General features: G+C 37.8%; 1 protein-coding gene across 2 annotated transcripts in view; it reads left to right on the top strand.

Annotated features, from left to right (window-relative positions):
• The first annotated feature begins 3,770 nt into the window (after positions 1-3,770).
• CLIC2 (chloride intracellular channel 2) overlaps positions 3,771-20,792 on the top strand; it is a 28,541-nt gene continuing 11,519 nt past the window's right edge. The window contains exons 1-3 of one of the 2 annotated variants that reach the window (XM_007088957.3): positions 3,776-4,159; positions 16,034-16,143; positions 16,269-16,394. In XM_007088957.3, the coding sequence (XP_007089019.1) occupies positions 4,127-4,159; positions 16,034-16,143; positions 16,269-16,394 (269 nt within the window). In that variant the 5' untranslated portion in view covers positions 3,776-4,126. Of the gene's footprint in view, positions 4,160-16,033; positions 16,144-16,268; positions 16,395-20,792 lie in introns of both variants that reach the window. The other variant, XM_007088958.3, reaches the window with a different exon arrangement.

Here is a 20,792-nt window from a genome sequence, read left to right as displayed (position 1 = left end):
TGGTCAGGGAACCTCTAAGGGGAACAATTAGAAAGTTGGTAACAAGAAGCTCTGATTAATTGGTATATGGATAGACCTCTCTAAATGGAAAATAATGTGATGATATCTGTGTCCCATGTGAATGCTCACCAAAGGGTGACCACAGCAGAGAAGGATTTTCATATTCAAGTGGATAAGATGAACTGTTCTGTGAACACCAGCCTGCCTCTTTCCCCAGCCACACCCGCCAGTGCACCATGGGCTCATTAATAAAGTAGCCATTGTGGCGGGGATGGAGATCATGCATGGACTCAGCAACATGGACTTCCATTTATCCAGACCAGAGTGGTTACGGCCTAATCCGTCATCAGTAAAGACCGATCTTGAGTCTTTAAAAAAAAACAATTGTATTTCTACATACTAGTATGACCATTCCAAAAGTGAAATTAAGAAAATATTTTTAGCAAAAATAAACTATTGGGACTTCATCAAAATAAGAAACTTCTGCACAGTGAAGGAAACAATCAACAAACCTAAAAGGCAACTGATGGAATGGGAGAAGGTATTTGCAAATGACATATCTGATAAAGGGTTAGTATCTAAAATATATACAGAACTTATACAACTCAACACCCAAAAAATAAATAATCCAGTGAAGAAATAGGCAGAAGAGATAAACAGACACTTTTCCAAAGAAGACATCCAGATGGCCAACAGACACATGAAAAGATGCTCCACATCACTCACCATCAGGGAAATACAAATCAAAACCACACTGATATACCACTTCACACCTGTCATATGGCTAAAATTAACAACTCATAAAAAATGGATGTTGCTGACGATGTGGAGAAAGGGGAACCCTCTTACACTGTTGGTGGGAATGCAAACTGGTGCAGCCACTCTGGAAAACAGTGTGGAGTTTCCTCAAAAATTTAAATCAGAACTGCCCTACGACCCAGCAATTACACTACTAAGTATTTACCCAGAGGATACAAAAATACGAATTTGAAGGCATACACGCACCCCGATGTTTATAACACTATTATCAACAGTAACCAAACTCTGGATACAGCCCAATTGTTCACTGACTAATGAATGGATAAAGATGTGGGATATATATATACAATGGAATATTACTCAGCTATAAAAAAGAACAAAATCTTGTTGTTTGCAATGATACGGATGGAGCTAAAGAGTATTATACTAGGCGAAGTAATTCAGTGAGGGAAGGACAAATACCATATAATTTCATTCATATGTGGAATTTAAGTAACAAATGATCACAGGGTAAGGGAAGACAGAGGAAAACCAAGAAACAGACTCTTACATATATAGAACAAACTGATGGTTGACAGAGGGGAGGTGGTCAGGGGGATGGGGTGGATGGGGGATGGGGGTCGAGTGCACTTGTTTTGATGAGCACTGGGTGTCATATGGAAGTGATGAATCACTATATTGTACACCAGAATCTAGTGTTACACTGTATGTTATCTAACTGGAATTTAAATAAAAACTTTTTAAAAAAAGAGTCTCTTTTTGTGTTTGTTCTGTTTTGTCTTGAAGATTCCACATACAAGTGAAATTATATGGTCCTTGTTTTTCTCTATCTGGCTTATTTCACTTAACCCCATACCCTTTAGATCCATCCATGTTGTGACAGTACAAAAAAATTTTTTTTAACGTTTTATTTATTTTTGAGAGAGAGAGAGAGAGAATGCAAGTGGGGAAAGGGCAGAGAGAGAGAGGGGGACAGAGGATCTGAAGCAGACTCTGTACTGACCGCAGAGGTCCCAATGTGGGGCTGAAACTCACAAACCGTGAGATCTTCACCTGAGCTGAAGTCGGACACTCAACCGACTGAGCCACCCAGGCGCCCCAGGACAAAAAATTTTAAAGACACTCTGGGCAGCAGCAAAAAAAAAGAAAGTTCGTCTTTTTCACAACTTATTAAGGATTGTACAGAGTTCATTGGACTGTCGTATGTTGTTGCTGTGGTGATGATAAGAGTGGTGGTTTTCCCATGAGGGCTGACGGTCAAGGAATGATTTGAATCTTTTAAGATAAAAAGTTTTTAATTTTTTAATGTTTATTTATTTTTGAGAGAGAGATAGAGTGCAAGCAGGTTAGGGGCAGATACAGAGGGAGATAGAGAATCTGAAGCAGGCTCCAGGCTCTGAGCTGTCAGCACAGAAGCCCACCGTGGGGCTCAAACCCATGAACCACAAGATCATGACCTGAGCCAAAGCTGGACGCTCAACTGACTGAGCCACCCAGGTGCCCCTAAAATAAAAAGTGTTTTAAATGGATAAGTAAGTAAGTCACGCAGATGAAAAGCCCAGCATAGAGAATATAGCCAATAATATTACAATAACATTGTGTGTTGACAGATGGTGCCTGCATTTATCTTGGTAAGTACCAAGTAATGTATAGGATTGCAGAATCAATATGTTGTACATTTGAAACTAACATAACACTGTATATCAATTCTATTTCAATGATAATAATTTTTTAATAAATGAATTTACAAAACTATGTTGCTGGCTTGAAATTTGGAGTAGCAGTGGGGGCAAAGAGAAGTGGATAGGTTTAAAAATATTCAGGAAGCAGAAGTGAGATTTTGTATTGATTCTATATTGGGAATCGGGAAGAGAGAGGATGCCTCCGACTTAGCATGCTTAAAGTGGAATTGCTGTTCGCCTCCGAACTTACTGTCTTCCTTCACTGCTAATCTCAGTGAGTGGATCAGCATGCTGGCACAGACTAAGCATTCATTGATTGTCTTTGGAGTGAAAGAATAAATGAATAGAGTAGAAATACGGCCAAACAAAGTTCATTCACCAGTGCCTGCCAAACAGCCAGTCCTAAACTCACCCTCAAGGTCGGCTCAGCAGAGGTCTATCACAGTTTCCCTCTCACTTTATCAACCGTTTGGAAAATCGCCATATCTCAGGTCCAGAAGAACACCCACCTTCACATCAGACACTCCTTGCCTAGAACCTGTACGTGTGGCACAGACCGGGTTTTGCCAGGAGCCTCTTCTGTAATTTCTTTACATGAGGCCAGTGGCACAGCGTACAACCCTTAGGAGCACAGGGGACGTTTGGTGTTGTAGAAACAGGGTCACAATGGCACCCAACTGGTGGATCTGTGTTCACCTTGGCTTGGATCAGAGACTCTTCCCACCAAACGGGTTTCTTAATCCAGCCTCTCCCCCCAGACCGTCGGGCTGGCAGGCAAAAAATACAACTGCCAGAAACACCACAGACATCAAGTGATCAGCTTGGATATTTTATTGCTTCTCCCAGCCAGGGCTGACAAGCAGAGATACAGAACTGCTTGTGGTTCCTGGTACAGAGACCAAAACCAGGAAGTGATCTGTCCCAGTGCAGATTTCCCAGAAATAAGAATGAGATGGGGTATGTGGATGATGCGCCTCAGACTCAACCAACCCAGTGAATGTTACCTAGTTACAGAAGAGAAGTGAAAGCGATAATCCAGAAGGGAAATCTGGCTGTGTGAGAAGAATTTGGGGTGGAGACATTTGATGAAGTACACTTTTTTTTAACCCCCTTTTAGACGATATCATTAGATAAACATCCTTTTCAATGATACAACCCAAGCCATTTCTGGCCCTTTTCCTGGAAAAGCTTTTTGCTGCTGTCAGTTTACAGGAACAGCAATAAGAGTCCATTTTCTGGGCATGAAGCCCAGGACTCAAAGGGAGGCTCTAGAGAACATCTGGTCCACTTGATATATAGAAGCCAGCACTGCATGTGTGTATTTGTGTGTATGTGTTTTTCCTATGCTGACTCATGGCATTGAAGCCTTTCTGGAAACACCCCCACTTTTGTAGCCAGCCAGTTTATACACACCCCTTCAGCTCCTCCTTGTTTCAAATGTTAAGTCAAGAGGAAGAAGGAAAATAAATTCAAGAGCTGCTCTCAAGCATCTAGAATTCTCTGCACCCCACCTCTTCAGAAGAGAGACTGGCCCCAGCTCTGACTCAGTCTACTACAAACTGGACTCTCCTCTTAAAGCACCAACTTTATCTGAGCCTTTGGACAAAACTGGAAGAAAAGAGTCCACAAGTACTTTGGACTCTGCAGGAAGCAGGGGGCTGACAACTGGCAGTAAAAACAGAAAGATGGCAGACCCTGAAATCGAGCTTTTCGTGAAGGTAAGTTTTCTAGCTATAATAATGGCATATGGAATGTATTATTTCTTGACACTGGGCCTCACATTCTAAAAAGAGGTCGATATTTGGGCTAGACATAAATATTTTTTGAATTATATTCCTCCTCTGAGTCCTAGATGTATGCCTGGTTGCTCTTAGATGACAATAGGAAAATATGTTATCTGAAAAAGACAAGGAGACGTTGCAGAAAGAGCACTAGACTAGTTGGTAGTCAGAACAACTAAATCATATTCTTGGTGGCACCCTACATAACTTTGGACAAACCTCTCACTCCCTCTGGACCTTTATTTCTACATATGCACAATGAGGAAGCCTGACAAAGTGATCCTTAAGGGCTTTCTAGCTCTTGCAATCTGTGTTTTATGAGATAGGTTTTGGAACCTTGAATGGGGGAAGGAGAGAACCAAGACTGGACTGAGAGCCCCAATCCCACACATAGCCCAGATAGAGTTTTCTAAAACTCTCCCACAATAGATGAAGATCACAGTGGAGTCACATGGACGCAATGGGAGGAAACAGCCAGGAGTCTGTGTGCCTGTTACATGAGGAGAAGACATTTTAGAACGCTGTTTCCTCTTTATGGGATGCTTTGGGTTTTTTTTTTTAATGCTTCAACTTTTCAGAAAAGTACTTTGGAAAACCCCTAAGGCAGGAGAAGGGAACACGTGTTTTGAAATTAACTCATCAAGAAAAATAAATAATTTTGTAGACGTTATTGTAGCAATTACAGTTTCCAAAAACTTTGCTTATATTAACTATTTTTTCTCTATATTTTCATTGACTTTTAGAAGTATCCAAGATGATAATAATAACAAACTCTCATATCATGCCTGGTCCTTTTCTAAGCACTTTACATATATTATACATATTTACATATATTTCCTCATTTAGTCCTAACAACTTACATTAGTAGTACTACTTGCAATAGTAGCACCAGTTGTCTTCATTTCTAGGTAAGTAAGCTAAAGCAATAAAGTTTTTAAAATTTTTTTGTTTTATGTTTTATATTTGAGAGAGAGACAGAGAGCAAGTAGGGGAGGGGCAGAGAGACAGAGACAGAATCCGAAGCAGGCTGCAGGCTGTGAGCTGTCCGCACAGAGCCCTACGCGGGGCTCGAACCCAGAAGCCGTGAGATCATGACCTGAGCCGAAGTCAGATGCTTAACCGACTGAGCCACCCAGGTGCCCCAGGCAATAAAGTTTAAGTAACTTGCCTCTAAAACCGTATCTCTACTGATGGCTTACAAAGACATAAAATAAAGTAAGTTTACCAAATGTTAGTTTAAACATGTTAGCCAAAGTAATACTTTAACAATTATTTAAAAAATATTTACCTCGTCACATATATGCACAAAGGACATAATCAACCTGCTTTTTCAAAATTATAGGAGACCGACCCTTGAATTCCTGCATAGCAAAGTAATCCAAATAAGTGCTGTACTATGTAACAAAGAGCTACTTCTCTTATCTCTGGATTTTAGCAAAACATGTGACTGCTCAGACATGATATAAATAAGCCTTGATTTCCTAACTGGCTTTTCACATCCACCAGTTTCAAACCAGAGGTAATGTCTCTTCATAGGGTAACTAAAATGTTCCCTTAGTCTAAACTATTCATTCAATCCAATCGAACCCCTCTAACTAGTTGTTAGCATTGATGTGTTCATCTTCATAGACTTCCTCATATTTGGCTAGTAATCTGGACAGGAGAAGTTAGTGAATCACACATTGGATGAACAAAGGTTGAATTAAGTAATAACTTTCGAGTTAAAATAACTAATCATTTTTAAGTACTTACTATATGGCAGGCACTGTGTTAAGTAGTTTATTATTAACCCTACCTTATGGGTAAAGAAAGTAAAGCAAAGAGTATCTAAGTGACTTTGTCCAAGGTCACATAGCTAGTGAATGGCAGGGTTAGGATTCTAATTATTTAAAATAGCTATGTGTAATCTTATTCAATTGTTTTCAACTCGGCAAACTTTTTAGTAAATTTTCCATAATTTCATCAGATGGAATCCTTTAGATGTAAGCTTACTTAATTACATTGCTACAAATTATAGATTTTCTGAAAGAAACTTGAGTATCATCTGGTCCGGGTTTTTGTTTTGCTTTGCTGTAAGATGTGTTCCACAGATCTCTAGAAGTTTCATAAAAGATATGGAGATGGGGCATAATGATTTAGAGGCATGAAAAATATTAATAAGTTTAAAAAGCACTCTTTATCAACAATATCTCATTTAGAGCTCATGTGGTTTCTTTCTAAAGATCAAAGGAATCTGTCATTTCCCCAGCTACCTCTGGTTGTGGCTTAAAAACCCTTAAAAACTCTCTGGAGAGGTCTCTGAGCAGCAGTATACCAGGCACATACCGCAACCCTACCCTAACCCTAGAAAGAGGACTCCAGAACACATGATAGGAAAAACCAAGAAGGAGCCTAGTTATCCTGGAGATGACTCCAAACAATTAAGAATTGGTAGTATTTCTGAAAATGGGTGGGAAGGTAGGATAAAAACAGAAAAATCAATTGAATATCTATTTAAAGAGTATTTAGAGTCTCAAATCCCTGCCTTGCCACAGCTCCATAGATGGTTGTCATGTTTAGTCTCTTACCAGCAGAAGTCTGTGGTTTTATTCTCAGGAGAGGACTCTGAACTGCAAAATAACATGCACATATTCTAAACCCTAAGCACTAAACCCTGACTTTAACCCTAACCCTAACACTAATGCTGACCCAACACTAACCCTAACCCTAACCCCTAACCACAAGTCCTAACCCTCTGGAGAGGTCTGTGAACCGCAAAACACAAGGCACATACCCTAACCATAACACGAAACCTACCCCAAGAGAAGACTGGGGTTTGGTTCTCTGGTGAGTTCTTGAACTGCAAAATTCCAGGCACAAACCCTGACCTTAACTCTAATCCTAACCCTTGATCTGAGAAAGCAGACTCCTGAACACACAATAAGAAAACTGAGAAACAGTGGAGTTATCCTGGAAATGACCCCCAAACATTTAAAAATTGGTAGTGTTTCTGAAAATGGGTGAGAAGGTAGAGATAAAAACAGAAAAATCTATTGAATATCTATTTAAAGAGTTTTTAGAGCCCCAAATCCCTTCCTTGCCTCAGCTCATAGATGGTTGTCATGTTTATTCTCACCCCAGCAGAAGTCTGAGGTTTTATTCTCAGGAGAGGTCTCTGAACTGCAGGATGCCAGGCACATACCCTAACCCTAACAGGAAGAAAAAATGTTTTATCTATGTGAAAGAGATAAAAAAGACTATACTTTTCTCTGAATTATCGAACCATTTTCAAAATCTTAGAACTATCATAAAGACTATCATAAAAACTGATTAATTTTTAAAATCCAACAAAACCATTAGATGGGAGAAAACAGTGTTTAAGAATTTGGGTTCTGGAGTAGACAGCCCTGGACTTGCTACATGAGAAGAGTATATACACATCAGCTCTTGTCTGGCTGAGTGTACTTGAGCAAATTAGCTTCTCTGAGCCTCAATTTACTCATCTGTAAAACAAGAGTAATAACAGAACCTATATCATGGGATCATCTTCGTGGTGAGTATTAAATAAAACAAATCTGTAAAAGACAGTAGTTGTTGACATAGTAAACATTCAACAAATGTCAGATATTGTAGCTATTATTCTTTTTCATGTTTAGAAACTTAGATCATAAACACAAGAAGAAAAAGTTGTTTTTGTGGATGACCATATCCTGTCCTTGCCAGCTAAATATACTTAAGAGGTGGTAACTCATCATTCAGGCTAAGGAATTTACATCCTAAAATTTTCTGTGATGGTACTTTAAATCTGCATATTATAAACATGGGGAAAAAACTTCAGTTTTCCTGTAAAACTTGACTGCATTTCCCCCACATCTCAGTGTTTTGCCTTTCCTTTTGCCAAAGGTGATCCACCCTTCCTGCTGTATCTATTATCAGACTCCATTCTTCTTCCTGCCTCCCACCCATAATCATGCTTGTACTCACTAGTCCCAGTTCTGATTGGATCCTTAGTTTGACTTCCATTACAAAAGAAACACAGCTGCCAACATTGGTTGCCTCTTCCCATAGCTCTTCACTCCCAGACATCACAAAAGTATAACAATAAGCATCATTTCCTCTGTTGCACCCATTTCTCAGGAAAGGAAAATTTGCCAAAAAATTAGGATTATGCCCAGGGTTTCTGGGACCTTAATATTGTTAGAAATGACAGATCAGAGCAGCTGTAAAATGAGGGACCCTTTATTTTCTTCTACAGACTGAGGCAAAAGCGGATAGTAAGCATCAAATAAATATTGAATAAACGAATGATGTAATAGCCATGGCAAATGAAAGAACTAAACTTATTTGGAGATATTTATAGGTGAAACTAACAAGAATTGGTGTTGAATTCAATTTGGAAGTGAAGTAGAAGGATGATTTTCAATTTTCTAATTTGGGCAACTGAGTAGATAATGTCTTATCTGCTATGGCTGCCATAATAAAATATCATACATTGGGTGGCTTAAACAAGATGTTTATCTTCTCACACTTATACAGGCTGGATACTCAAGATCAAAGTGCCAGCATGGTCATGTTCTGGTGAGAACTCTCCCTGGCTTATAGATGATTGCTTTCTCAGTGTCCTTGCATGGTGGGCAGAGAAAAATAGGAAGACAGGAGAGAGAGAAAGCTTTCTGGTCTCTTCTTATAAGGGCCTTAATCCCATGAGGACCCCATCCTCATGACCTCATATAATCCTAATTACCCCCCAAAAGCCTTTCTACCAAATACTAGGGTTAGAGTTTCAAAATATGATTCGGGAATGGATACAATTCAGCCCATAGCAGATGGCAATGTCATTTACAGGATTGGGAGCCCTAAAGAAAGAGCAGGTCAGGGAGTGGAGTAAAGACAAAGGGAGGAATTCAGGTTGGGACATGTTGAGATTGAGGTATCTAAAACCTGGATTTCCCATGATGACACTGCATCAGCTATAGCTCTCTCAAGAAGTGGCTAGTTTTTTTTTTTTATTTTTTTAAATGTTTCCTTATTTTTTTATTTTAATGTTTATTTATTTCTGAGAGAGAGACAGAGTGTGAGCGGGCAAGGGGCAGAGAGAGAGGGAGACACAGAATCCAAACCAGGCTCCAGGCTCTGACCTGTCGGTGCAGAGCCCAACGTGGGGCTTGAACCCGTGAACCGTGAGATCATGACCTGAGCCAGAGTCAAACACCAAACCGACTGAGCCACCCAGGCACCCCAGAATGTTTCTTTATTTTTGAGACAGAAAGAGACAGACAGAGTGTGAGCAGGGCGGGGAGCAGAGAGAGGGAGACACAGAATCCGAAGCAGGCTCCAGGCTCTGAGCTGCCAGCACAGAGCTCAATGTGGGGCTTGAACCCATGAGCCATGAGATCATGACCTGAGCCGAAGTCGTACGCTTAACCAACTGAGCCACCTAGGCACCCCCAAAAGTGGCTACCTTTTCTTCCTCATTCGTCTTGCCACTGAGCCTGGAAATCAGGTAGGTATCTTTTAGGTATCATTGCTTCTCATTCCTGTTTCCAGACCATTCTGCCTCCCCCATCCAGAGAAATACCAGTCATAAAATCAGACTAAACCACCCCTTCTTGTGATAGTAGTCTTCCAAACACCAGGTCACTCTCCCTTATTTCTTGAGGATTTTTAGCTTCTGGACCACTGTCATTCTCTGCAACACTATTCCTATCATAATTCTTGGTGATTTGAATATCTACGCAGATGACCCTTCCAATACTCTGGCCTCTCTGATCCTTGACTTCTCCTCCAGCGATCTTGTTCTTCCCTTTCCATAGCCATATTCTAACTTTTGTCACTGCAACTTCTGCAATGATTGCATAATGTCATTTATTTGAGGGTATTTTTTCCTACTTTTTGAAATTTTCTATTTTAACACACTTTGAGTTATAATTTACATAAAATAAGATGCACCCACTTTAAGTACACGATCCAATGAGTTTTGACAAATGTATACACACATGCAACTACTACTCCAATCAAAATATAGAATATTTCTATCACTTCAGAAAATTCCTTTGTGTCTCATTTCAGTCAATCTTCCCCACTGTATCCCACTACCACACTGCCAAGAAATCACCTATCTGCCTTCTGTCTAGATAGATTGGTTTGTATTTCCTAGGATTTTCTATAGATTGAATTGTACACACTATGTACTCTTTTATTGTCTGGCTTCTTTCACTCAGCATAATTGTTTTGGGATTTCCCCATATTGTCATGTGCTTCAATATCTCATCCCTTTTTATTGCTGAACTATTCCATTGTATAGATGTAGCATATTTATCTGTCTACCTACTGAAAGATATTTGGGCTGTTTCCAGTTTTTTTAGCTGTGATTAATAAAGTTGCTATAAACATTCATGTACAAGTCTTTCTATGGACATATGCTTTCACTTCTTTTGTGTAAATACCTATGATTAGAATTAATGGATCATATGGTATGTACATTTTTAACTTTGACAAGCTCTTTATAAACCACTTGCACCATTTTACACTCCTAACAAGAGTGTATCCATTCCAGTTGTTCCACATTCCTATGCCTTTCAAATTTCAGCTATTCCCGTGTGTGTGCAGTGGCATCTTGTTGTGGTTTTCATTTTCATTTCCCTGTTAACGAGTGATGTTGAGCATCTTTTCATGTCTTTATTTACCATATGTATCTCTTTCATAGAGTGTTTAAATCGCTTGCCCATTTTTAAGTTGGACAGTTTGTTATTGAGTTGTAAGAGTTTTTTATTCATATATTTTATTAACATTTTTCATTTTCTTAACAGTTCTTTTGAAAAACAGATTTTGTTTTCATGTAGCTCAATTTATTGAATTTGTCTTTCCTCTCCCTCACTCTCTGAATCCCAGCTATATTGACCCTCTTTTGGTTCCTTATAATGCCATGCTCAAGCATATTGCAAGGCCTTTGGATATACTATTTGCTGTTTAGAATGGCTCCTACATGCCTATTCTTGCACTTAACTCTTAATTATTCTTTGAACTCAGTTCAAATGCCAGTTCCTCAGAAAGACTTTCCCTGCCAGACCCCATATAGATTATTTCTCTGTTACACACTCTCATAACATGCACATCCTTCCTTCAAATAATTTATATCAGTTTAAAACTAAGAGTTAATTGGGGTACCTGGGTAGCTTAGTCGGTTAAGTGTGTGAATTCGGCTCAGGTCATAATCAAGGGTTCGTGAGTTTGGTTCCGACATCAAGGTCTGTGCTGACAGCGGAGAGCCTGGAACCTGCTTAGGATTCTGTGTCTCCCTGTCTCTCCCCTCCAACGCTCACGCTCTGTCTCTGTCTCTCAAAAACGAATAAACGTAAAAAAAAAAATTAAAAACTAAGAGTTAATTTGGGGGTTATTTTTATTATTTTTATTTTTTTACATTTATTTACTTTTGAGAGACAGAGCACAAGTGAGGGAGGGGCAGAGAGAGAAGGAGACACAGAATCCGAAGCAGGTTCTAGGCTCTTAGCTGTCAGCACAGAGCCCGACGTGGGGCTCAAACCCACAAACCGTGAGATCATGACCTGAGCTGAAGTCGGACGCTCAACCGACTGAGCCACCCAGGCACCCCAGGGCTATAGATATATAGATATATAAATATATAGATATATAGATATATAGATATGGACTGTTATATATATATATATGGACTATGTTAAATATTTACTGGGAGACTGAATGGATAAGTGAAGAATGGAGGGGCCACAGATAAACTCAAGTTTACATAAAATTTCAAAGCAGAAAAATGTGTTGTTTTCAGTGAACAAAAGATGGCTTTTCATTTTTTTCACCATTATTTTTCTTACTATTGAAGTATAGTTGACATAAAATGTTATATTAGTTTCAGGTAAATAATATGTTGATTCGACAATTCTATACATTACTCAGTGTTCATCGTGGTAGGTGTAGTCAACATCTGTCACCAAACAACATTATTACAATATGATTGACTATATTTCCTATGGTGGGCTTTACATCTCCATGGCTTATTTATTTTATAACTGGAAGTTTATACCTCTTAATTTCCTTTGTCTACTTTGCCCACTTCCACTCACCTCCCCTTTGGCAACCAGCAGTTTGTTCTTTATATCTAGAGATCGGGCTTGTTTGGGGGGGTTGTTTGCTTGCTTGCTTGTTTTGTGTTTTAGATTCTACATATAAGTGAAATCATATGGTTCTTGTCTTACTCTGCCTGACTTATTACACTTAGCATAATGCCCTCTGGGTCCATATATGTTATCGCAAATGGCAAGATCTCATTCTTTTTTATGCCCAAGTAATAGTCCTTTCATCTATTACTAAACACTTGGGTTGCTTCCGTATTTTAGCTATTATAAATAGTGCTGCAATAAACACAGGGTGCATATATATTTTCAAATTAGTGTTTTCTTTTTCTTTGGGTAAGTACCCAATACTGGAATTACTGGATCATATGGTATTTCTATTTCTAATTTTTTGAGGAAGCTCCACGCTGTTTTCCACAGTGCTTGGACCAATTTACATTCCCACCAAAGGTACACAAGTGTTCCCTTTTCTCCAACACTTGCTATTTCTTATCTTTTTGACACTAGCCATTCTGATTTCTATGAGGTGATATCTCATTGTGGGTTTGATTTACATTTCCCTAATGATTGGTGACATTGGGCATCTTTTCATTTCTCTGTTGGCTATCTGTATGTCTTCTTTGGAGAAATGTTTATTCAGGTCTTCATTTTTAATTAGATTATTTTTTACTTTTTGGTGTATAAGTTCTTTTTTTTAGTGTTTATTTATTTTTGAGAGAGAGAGAGAGACAGAGTGCAAGTGGGGGAGGGACAGAGAGAGATGGAGGCAGAATCCAAAGTAAGCTCCAGGATCGGAGCTGTCAACACAGAGCCCAACGTGGGGACTCAAATTCATGAACCATGAGATCAAGACCTGAGCTGAAGTCAGATGCTTAACTGAAGGGGCCACCCAGGCGCCCCAGCAGTTCTTAACATATTTTGGATATTACCGCCCCCAATCAGATGTATTATTTGAAAATATATTCTCTCATTCAGGAGGTTGCCTTTTTGTTTTGTTAAAAGTTTCTTTTGCTGTGCAAAAGCTTTTCATTTTGGTGTAGTCCCAATAGCTTATTTTTGCTTGTTTACCTTGCCTCAGGAGACATAGCCATAAATATGTTGCTAAAGCTGATGTCCAAGAGATTGCTGCCTATGTTTTCCTTTAGGAATTTTATGGTTTCAGATCCTACGTTTGGGACTTTAATCCATTTTGAATTCATTTTTGTGTGTGGTGTAAAAAAAAAAGCCAGTGGTCCAATTTCATTCTTATACATGTAGCTGTCGAGTTTTCCCAGTACCATTTATTGAAAAGACTGTCTTATCCCCATTGGTTATTATTGCCTCCTTTGTCATAGGTTAATTAACCATATAATCATGGATTTATTTCTGGGCTATCTTGTTCCATTGATCTATGTGTCTATTCTTGTGCCAGTATCATACTGTTTTGATTATTATAGCTTTGTAGTATAGTTTGAAATCAGTGAGCATGATACCTGTGGCTTTGTTCTTTCTCAAGATTACTTTGGCTATTCAGGGTCTTTTGTGATTCTATACGAATTTTTACAACTATTTGTTCCAGTTCTGCAAAAAATGCCATCAGCATTTGATAGAGATTGCATTGAATCTGTAGATGGCTTTGTGTACTATGGACATTTTAACAAAATTTAACTATATTAATTCTACCAATCTATGAGCACAATATATCTTTCTATTTGTGTCTTTAATTTCTTTCATCAGTGTCTTATAGATTTCAGAGTATAGGTCATTCACCTCCTTGGTAAAATTTACTCCTAGGTATTTTATTCTTGTTAATGTAATTGTAAATGGGATTGTTTTCTTAATTTCTCTTTCTGCTACTACATTATTGGTGTTTAGAAATGCAACAGATTTCTGTATATTAATTTTGTATCCTGGGTCTTTACTGAATTCATTTATTAGTTCTAATAGTGTGTGTGTGTGTATGTGTGTGTGTGTGTGTGTGTGTGTAGTCTTTAGAGTTTTCTACATAGAGTATTATGTCATCTGCAAATAGTGACATTTTTACTTCTTCTTTATCAATTTGGATGCCTTTTATTTCTTTTTGTTGTCTGATTACTGCAGCTAGGACTTCCAGTACTATGTTGAATAAAAGTGGTGAGACTGGACATCCTTGTCTTATTCCTGATCTTAGAGGAAAAGCTTTCAATTTTTCACCAGTGAATATGATGTTAGCTGTGGAGTGTTCATATATTTCATTATTATGTTGAGATATGTTCCCTCCAAATCAATTTTATTGAGAGTTTTTATCATGGATGGATGTTGTATTTTGTCAAATGGTTTTTCTGCATCTATTGAGATAGTCATATGGTTTTAATCCTTTTTTTTTTTTTTGGTTAATATCCTGTATCACATTGATTGATTTTTGAATTTTAAACCATCCTTGCATCTTTGGAATAAATTCAACCTGATCTTGGTGAAGTATAATTTTAATGTATTGTTAAATGCTATTTGCTAACATTTTGTTGAGGATTTTTGCATCTATGTTTATCAGGGATATTGACCTGTAGTTTTCTGTTTCTATAGTGTCTTTGTGTGGTTTTGGCATCAGGGTAATGCTGGGCAAAAGATGGATCTTTAAATGGATGGTGTTAAAACAACTATTAACTGGGGCGCCTGGGTGACTCAGTTGGTTAAGCGACCGTCTTTGGCTCAGGTCATGATCTCAGTTTGTGAATTTGAGCCCCACGTCGGGCTCTGTGCTGACAGCTCGGAGCCTGGAGCCTGCTTCAGATTCTGTGTCTTCCCCTCTCTCTACCCCTCCCCTGCTCATGCTCTGTGTCTCTCAATAATAAATAAATGTTAAAAAAAATTTTTTTAACTATTATCTATTTGTAAAAAAACAAATTGAATACATAGGCTAAAGTCCCAATATAACTCTGCCAAAATAAATTCCAAATCGATGAAACAAATGCCAAAAATGAAACCATGAAGGTACTAAAAGAAAACATAAGAGAACATCTTTATAATAAAACAAAATAAGAAAGGTGGGATATTCTTTGTAATCTTTATATATATAATAGTCATGTAAGCAGATCAGAAAAACTAGACTGCATAGAGGAAAAAAGTAATAGATTTTATGTAAAATCTAAATTTCACACAGGCCATGTTTTAAAATACATGTAATGTGTATCAAAAAGTGTTAATATCTTCAGTATGTAAATAAATTTTTCAAATCTATAAGGAAAATGTCATCACTTTAATAGAAAAAAATGTAAGATTGTCGTGAACAAACACTTCACAAAATAAGGCAATCAAATGGGCAATAAACATATGGAAAATGCCTCTTAGGAAGGAAATTTGGCAGGATCTATTAAAACGGAAAATGCACTTAGTCTTTTTTCAACATTCTCATTTTAAATATTAATTCTAAAGATATAATCTCAGCAGTGGAACAAATTATATGCCCCAAAATATTTGCTGCTGAAATATTTAGGATAGCAAAAATTTTGGAATATCTGAAATGCCCATCAACAGGAAATGGTTATATTATATATATTCTGGTAATATATAAAATAAACTATTATTATTATGTACTAATCAGACTTGTCATTTTAAATACAATAAACTTATTTGATTCATTATCTCCATCTGCCCGCAGATAATAGAATCCATGAGATTAAGGTTATCTCTAGCAACTGGTTCATTTCCCAGTAGGCACTCAATACATACTGAGCAAATGAATGAATGAGGCCTTCCTTTATCTTAACAGGCTGGAAGTGATGGGGAGAGTATTGGAAACTGTCCCTTTTGCCAACGCCTTTTTATGATCCTCTGGCTTAAAGGAGTTAAATTCAATGTAACTACTGTTGACATGACCAGGTAAGAGAAATCAGGACATGTTTCATTCTGGAGAGTGAAATTGGTAGACACCAATATAATGTTTGTGTTTGTATAATGTGTACTATATCTAAAGGCTTAACTCTACTTATTTTCAATAATTATAGAAAGCCTGAAGAGCTGAAAGACTTAGCCCCAGGCACCAATCCTCCCTTCCTGGTGTATAACAAGGAGTTGAAAACAGACTTCATTAAAATTGAGGAGTTTCTAGAGCAGACACTGGCTCCTCCAAGGTACAGCATTCTACAGGGTATTATTGTTGTTGAGAAAATCTATTGTATTGCCCTATTTATTGCAGATTGAGAATTCTTCTAGACATCTTTTTTTCACTGTTGGCCTCTCTTTTGCTATTTTTCTAGCAAAGTTTTCAAATATCCCCTTGATTACTCTATATATGACTACACAACTTTACTACAGAATTACTTATTTAATATATGTAAAGGTATTAAAACTTTCTAAGTTGTAATCAGTCTATAAGGAAAGGGCAAAAGATAGATTTAGAAACCTTGGGAAGGCAGGGAATTTCAGCCATAATGAAGTTTGGGGGAACTTATACTGATAGAAATTCGACTTGTTTTATTGTAGAGCCCTCACAAGATCGTCAGTTTTGAAACAGCTTTTGATTCGGTCTGATCTCTAAGCTCTGCAGGTTGAGAAATATTATGTCTACTAAGCATAAACTTCCCCCCTTCAACTTTAAATACACAAAGATATTAGATTTAACATTTCAACGTACTTTTATATTCCTTATGCTATCTGTGCCTTTTATTCGCATGATTATTCATTCCATAACTGGAAGTCTATATCTTCCATTTCTCTTCACCCATTTTCACACATCCTCCACCCCTTTAACCTCTGGCAACCAGTGGTTTATGCTATGTATTTATGGGTCTGTTTCTGGAGGCATCACAATTCCAGACTTCAAGTTATATTACAAAGCTGTAGTGATCAAGACAGTATGGTAGTGGCACAAAAATAGACACATAGATCAATAAAACAGAATAGAAAACCCAGAAATGAACCCACAACCGTTTGGTCAATTAATCTTTGACAAAACAGAAAAGAATATCCAATGGGAAAAAGATAGTGTCTTCAACAAATGGTGTTAGGAAAACTGGACAGCAACAAGCAAAAGAATGAAATTGGACCCTTTTCTTACACTGTACACAAAAGTAAATTCAAAGTGGATTAAGGAAGGCACTTGTGATGAGCACTGGGTATTATAGGTAAGTGATGAATCACTAAATTTCTACACCTGAAATCAATTTTACCATATATGTTAACTAACTAGAATTTAAATAAAAACTTGAAATAAAAAAGAAATAGACAGTAGTGATGGTTGCACAACACAGTGAATGTAATTAATGTCACTGAATTGTAAACATAAAAAATGCTTAAAATGGCAGATTTTATATATTTTTTCCACAATAAAAATTTTTTTTAAAAAATGCGTTGAAGACCTAAATGTGAGACAGGAAACTATCAAAATCCTAGAGGAGAACACAGGCAGCAACTTCTCTGATATTGGCCATAGCAACTTCTTACTAGATATGTCTCCTGAGACAAGAAAAACAAAGCAAAAATAAGCTGTTGGGAGTTAATCAAAATATAAAACTTCTGCACAGTGAAGGAAGCAATCAACAAAACTAAAAGGCAACCTGTGGGATGGGGGAAGATATTTGCAAATGACATATCTGATAAAGGATTAGTATCCTAAATATATAAAGAACTTATAAAACTGAACACCCAAAAACAAAATAATCCAGTTTAAAAAGGGCAGAAGAGCACCTGGATGGCTCAGTCGGTTAGGCATCTCTTAGTTTTGCCTCAGGTCATGATCTTGGAGCTTCAGGGGTTCAAGCCTCGCATTAGGCTCTGTACTGGCAGTGCAGAGCCTGTTTGGGATTCTCTCTCTTTCCCTCTTTCTCTGTCCTTCCCCCACTTGCACTGTCTCTGTCTCTCTCAAAATAAATAAACTTTTTTAATGGGCAGAATATGTGAATTAATATTTTTCCAAAGAAGACATCCACATGGCCAACAGACACATGAAAAGATGCTCAACATCACTCATCATCAGGGAAATGCAAATCAAGACTACAATGAGATATCACCTCACACCTGTCAGAGTGGCTAAAATCAACAACACAAGAAACAACAAGTGTTGTTGAGGATATGCAGAAAAAGGAACTCTTGTACTGTTCGTGGGAATGTAAACTAGTGCAGTTTGTGGAAAACAGTATGGAGGTTCCTCAAAAAACTAAAAATAGAACTACCCTATGACCCAGTAACTGTACTACTGGGTATTTATGCAAAGAATACAAAAATACTGGTGTGCCTGGGCAGCTCAGTCGGTTAAGCATTCAGCTCTTGATTTTGGCTCAGGTCATGATCTCACAGTTCATGAAATCAAGCCCCTAGTTGGGCTCTGTGCTGATGACACAGAGCCTGCTTGATATTCTCTCTCTCTCTCTCTCTCTCTTCCTGTGTGTGTGTGTGTGTGTGTGCCCTTCTCCAGCTCACACACGGTTTCTCTCTGTCTCAAAAGAAATAAATAAACATTTTTAAAAAGAATACAAAAATACTAATTCAAAGGGATACATGCACCCCAATGTTTATAGCAGCATTACCTATAATACCAACATTATGGAAATAGCCCAAGTTTCCATGGATTTATGAATGGATTAAGAAGATGTGTGAGGCACCTGGGTGGCTCAGTCAGTTGAGCATCCAACTCCTGATTTCGGCTCAGATCATGATCCCATGGTTATGGGATGGAGACCCATGTTGGGCTCCATGTTGAGCATGGAGCCTGCTTAAGATTCTCTCTCTCTATCTCTCTCTCTCTCTCTGTCTCCCTCTGCCCCTCTCCCCTGCTCGCTCTCTCTCCCTCTCTCTCTAAAATAAAAAAGAAGATGTGGTATATATATGGTGTATGGATTATTACTCAGCCAAGAAAGAGGATTTAAGATGGCAGAGTAGTAAAGGGACCCTGGGCTTGTCTTGTCCCTTGAACATAGCTAGATCAATGGCAAATCATTTTGCACACCTAAGAAATCAATCTGAGGATTAAGAGAACAATCTGCATAATTTGAGGGAGAGAACGTGGCAGGTTTCTTTTAACAAACAAATCAAAGCACACCTAGTTAAAGGTCCAAACACTCCCCATTTAAAGCAAGGAGGAACTCTGCAGAGGACTGACAATTTACAGCAGCAGAGGCCACATAGCATATACCAGAAACACTTCCTGAAGTGCCAGGCCCTGGACATTGTATAAACCCTTCTTACTATAGCATTACTCTCAAGAACATGAAACATAACAAGCTTTCATACACACAAAAGACAGAAACCTAGATAAAATTACAAGATAGATTAATTCTCCCCCCAAAAAAGATCAAGAAGCAACCACAGTCAAGGATTTACTCAAAATAGATATAAATAATATATCTGAACAAGAATTTAGAAAAACAGTCATAAGAATAGTAGATGGGCTTGAAAAAAATCATAGAATATACCAGAGAAACCTTTGATGCAGAGAAAAAAAGACCTAAAAATTAGGCCAAAATAAAAAAAAAAATGCTATGAGATGTAAAACTGAGCGGATGTAATCACAACAAGGATGGAAGAAGTAAATGAATGAATAGGTTATACAGAATATAAAATTATGGAAAATGATGAGGCTGAAAAGGAGAGAGAAAGAAAACTATTGGATCACAAATATAGACTTAGGGAACTCAGCGATTGTATACAGTGCAATACTATCCATATCATAGGAGTTCCAGAAGAAGAAGAAGGGGGAAAGGGGACACAAGGTTTTATATCTGAGAACCCCTAATCTGGGGGGAGGGAAACAGGCATTCAAGTCCAAGAAGCACAGAGAACTCCCCTCAAAATCAACAAAAACAGGTCAACACCAAGACATATCATAGTGAAACCTTTAAAATACAAAAAAAAAAAAAAGATATAATTCTGAAAGCAGCTAGAGACAAAATGTCATTAACCTACAAAAGTAGACATATAAGGTTAGAAGCAGATGTGTCCACAGGACTTCTGGCAGGCCAGAAGGGAGTGGCAAGATATATTCAATGTACTAAACAGGAAAAATATGCAGGCAAGAATACCTTATCCAGCAAGTCTGCCATTCAGAATAGAAGGAGAGGTACAGAGTTTCCAAGACAAGCAAAAACTAAAGGAGTTCATGAACACTAAACAAGTTCTGCAAGAATTATTAAAAGGAACACTTCGAGCAGGAAAGAGAGACCAAAAGCAACAAAGACTAGAAAAGAACAGAGACAATCTACATGAGTAGCGACTTTCAGGTAATACAATGACACTAAATTCATATCTATCAATAATTACTGTAAGTGTAAATGGACTAAGTGCTCTAATCAAAAGACATAGGGTCAGAATGGATAAAAAAAAAAAAAGACCCATTGATATGCTGCTTACAAGCGACTCATTTTAGCCCCAAACTCACTTCCAGATTGAAAAAACAATTGAAGATAAATTGAAGAATAATGTATCATATTAATAGACATCAAAAGAAAGCTGGAGAGCCATACTTACATCATACAAACTAGATTTAAACCAAAAACTGTTATAAGAGATGAAGAAAGGCACTATATCATAATAAA

This window comes from Panthera tigris, chromosome X (assembly GCF_018350195.1).
Source record: "Panthera tigris isolate Pti1 chromosome X, P.tigris_Pti1_mat1.1, whole genome shotgun sequence".
Lineage (NCBI taxonomy): Eukaryota > Metazoa > Chordata > Mammalia > Carnivora > Felidae > Panthera > Panthera tigris.
The sequence above is the reverse complement of the archived record's forward strand: the minus strand, read 5'-3'. Positions and strand labels throughout refer to the sequence as shown.